Consider the following 2,826-nt stretch of genomic DNA (forward strand, 5'->3'; position numbering starts at 1 on the left):
CATATTTAAAAAAAAATTCTTTAGTTCTTTTGCGGGGAGGGTACGTTCTTAGTTGTTGTTTTTGCTCTTTCTTTTAGTTGTTTATTTTTTATTTTTTTTTAGGAGGGGTGTTTCTTGTTTGGTCTTTTTTCGGGGGGACGGGGGCTTCTTTGCAAAAAAAGCGATGGGGGGTTGATAGGGTTTTTGTTTGGTTTGTTGGGGCAAAAAATCTACCGGCGTTTTTTTTAATTGGTCATTTTTACGCCCCCATCATGCACTCTGCCTTTCCTTAACAGTCAACCCTACCTTCCAGTCACCTAACTATCTCAGTTAGTTTTAGTAGAAGTATTACGGCGCCCGCAACTACATAAGGTCATATGAGCGCCAGAAGATTAGAGGTGTTAAAAGAGAGTAACAAAAATAAGAAGAAGGGAAGATAAGGACGATAGATGTTTTATAGGAAAGAAGAAGCAAACCACACCAGAGCACCCGCCAACCACCCACATAACTACCTCAACTTGTGACGGCACGACATTGACGACACTCACCAGGCATAACACAACAGACATTCTATTAGCCGTAATCGCATTCAAGTATAATTAAGCGCTCAGGGCACCCCACTCACAACCGGCGTAATGAGCCATCACAAATCGCAGTGTTTCTCAACAAGTTGTAAACTGTTTCCCCCACGTCGATCCTTCCGCAATCACGTTCTTCGCGATGGACACTTTACCGCATAGGAAGATACATTAGGCACACTACAAACCCTTAGGCGATCATTAATGACGCCTCGGACTATTGTTTGAAACTATGGGTATTAATGATGATGATTATAAATAGCACTTGGAACGGGCAAATCCCTGCTCAACGGGAAGCTGTATGCGCTTTACAATCTAACTACCATAGTATAATTATTACCCAAGTAGCCCTGATGACAGCATTCTCAAACAATCTCAACTTTCTTGGAAGCATGCTATTATTAGACAGCAATGCATTGGTCACTTTGTTTTGATAAGCATTTTACGGCATTTGCAACACAATAAAGTCAAATAAGTGCCGAAGATAAGAGACGTTACGAGAGAGTTACAAGCACAAAAAGGAGAAGGAGGAGATATATGGACGAAGGATGTTTGACAGGAAACGAGTAGTTGCCAACCACCTACAATAGGTCACTTTTCAGCGGTTGTCAACTCCCTATGCTAGAAGAGACGATGACATTCCAAACATCTGCGTATGACACTTACAACTAACCACCACGGACATAGCAGGCTTTGGGTATCTATTTTAATGTAGATGTTTTACGGCCCCACCAACACAATGTAGATCATTTAGGAGTCGGGCTTCGACCCTACTTGTCAGGGCCAGCCCAGGCTGAGAAGGATACACTGTACCAGCAGAAAGAAGACCAAGACACTTGATAAAAATTCTCCCCAACGGATATCGAACTGGCGTGTTCTGACGCCAGCCTGTCGACGCATTTGTAACTACAGCATTCCACTCCAAGACAAAGACGTCGTGTGTCCATGCCAACAGTCGGTATTTGTTCATGCCGGTAAGTAGCTCACCACTCCCTTGCTGTAGCTGAGGTAGTCTAAAGCGTCCATCCGTTTCACCGTCTTGAGCTTCTCCTCCCCTTCCTTCTCCAGCGCCGCCTGCATCCACAGACTGGAGTGGTAGAAGTCTTGGTCCACGTAGCTCAGTCGGCCCAGCAGGAAGCACTCGGCGGCTGCAGACAGCACGAACCACGTGATTCATTCTACATTCTGTTAGTTCTACGCCCCCAATAGACGCAGGTTAGATTTTTTAGGAGACTGGTTGCTTCGACTTTGTTTCGTATGTGTCAGGCGAGCATTCACTTAACGGTCGGATTGTGAGTTAGTGCATTCCAGCAGAAAAAAGGTAACTCAATAAAATAAGAATAAGGTTTCCCCATTCGAGCATCAAACACTCGTCTAATGCGTGAAACTCGCACTGCCCAATGAAAAAAATAAAAAACATATCAGGTTGTCAATTCAAACAGATCTTATACCCAGCTATATTTTTAACTTGAACAGCAGTTGATCGAAAATGATATCATTTCCATGTTCAGGTAAAAGTAGTAATACACATGCAAAGTTATCGCAGCGGCAACCTCTCATGCTACCTTCCTGTAGGTATTCTTAAGACGACAACTTCACATACAAAATTAAAGTGATTTTGACCTCACAAAACACGTGTGAAGGGTGAGTATCAAAAAGCACATCGTAAGGTATTCTTCGCAGGCAATGCTGTTATTCGCTTCACACATCTTGAACAGTCGAACAGGCGTGTGCATGCCCAGTATTGACCATGCTGTACGTCATGATATTCTCATCGCAGACCAAATACAAGAAACCCACCAGTTTTCACAGCGTATTAGTCACGTCACTCAGCATGCTCATTATACTTAAGATCTTATTATTAAGTACAGTGTACGTTTGTCACGCATTAATAACAATAAAAATAAACAAGTAAAGTATGTGATCAAATTTGCCGCACTGTCAAAGTTCGTTACAAGACAGTGAAGATGTTATATAGCGTGTTTGTCACAGAATTATTTTTTAAAAACAAAAAAAAAAACAAAAAAACAAAGTGGGTCAAGATACATTTAGTCACACTGTCAAAGTTAGTTACGAGGGCATTCGGACAGCAGACACATCCACGACGACTAAACAAATAGATGAGGGCCGTGCCAGAACAGAGTGGCAGGAACTCGTGAAGGCGACAAGCGTTTTATATCGGAAGCCGGTGCATTAAGACCAACCCATGCCACACATTTAAAAGTCAAGGCACAATGGTAAAAAGGAAGTCATAAATCACTCAATCAAT

At 42.5% G+C, this 2,826-nt stretch overlaps 1 protein-coding gene across 1 annotated transcript in view; it reads right to left on the reverse strand.

The window, feature by feature from the left end:
• LOC101848359 (prolyl 4-hydroxylase subunit alpha-1) overlaps nt 1-2,826 on the reverse strand; it is a 61,479-nt gene that overhangs the window by 29,206 nt on the left and 29,447 nt on the right. The window contains exons 6-7 of the mRNA XM_013083548.2: nt 2,632-2,665; nt 1,545-1,705 (exon numbers count right to left, since the gene is read on the reverse strand). Of these exons, the coding sequence (XP_012939002.1) occupies nt 1,545-1,705; nt 2,632-2,665 (195 nt within the window). The remainder of the gene's footprint in view (nt 1-1,544; nt 1,706-2,631; nt 2,666-2,826) is intronic.

The sequence above is a fragment of the Aplysia californica genome, unplaced genomic scaffold, assembly GCF_000002075.1.
Source record: "Aplysia californica isolate F4 #8 unplaced genomic scaffold, AplCal3.0 scaffold00241, whole genome shotgun sequence".
NCBI lineage: Eukaryota > Metazoa > Mollusca > Gastropoda > Aplysiida > Aplysiidae > Aplysia > Aplysia californica.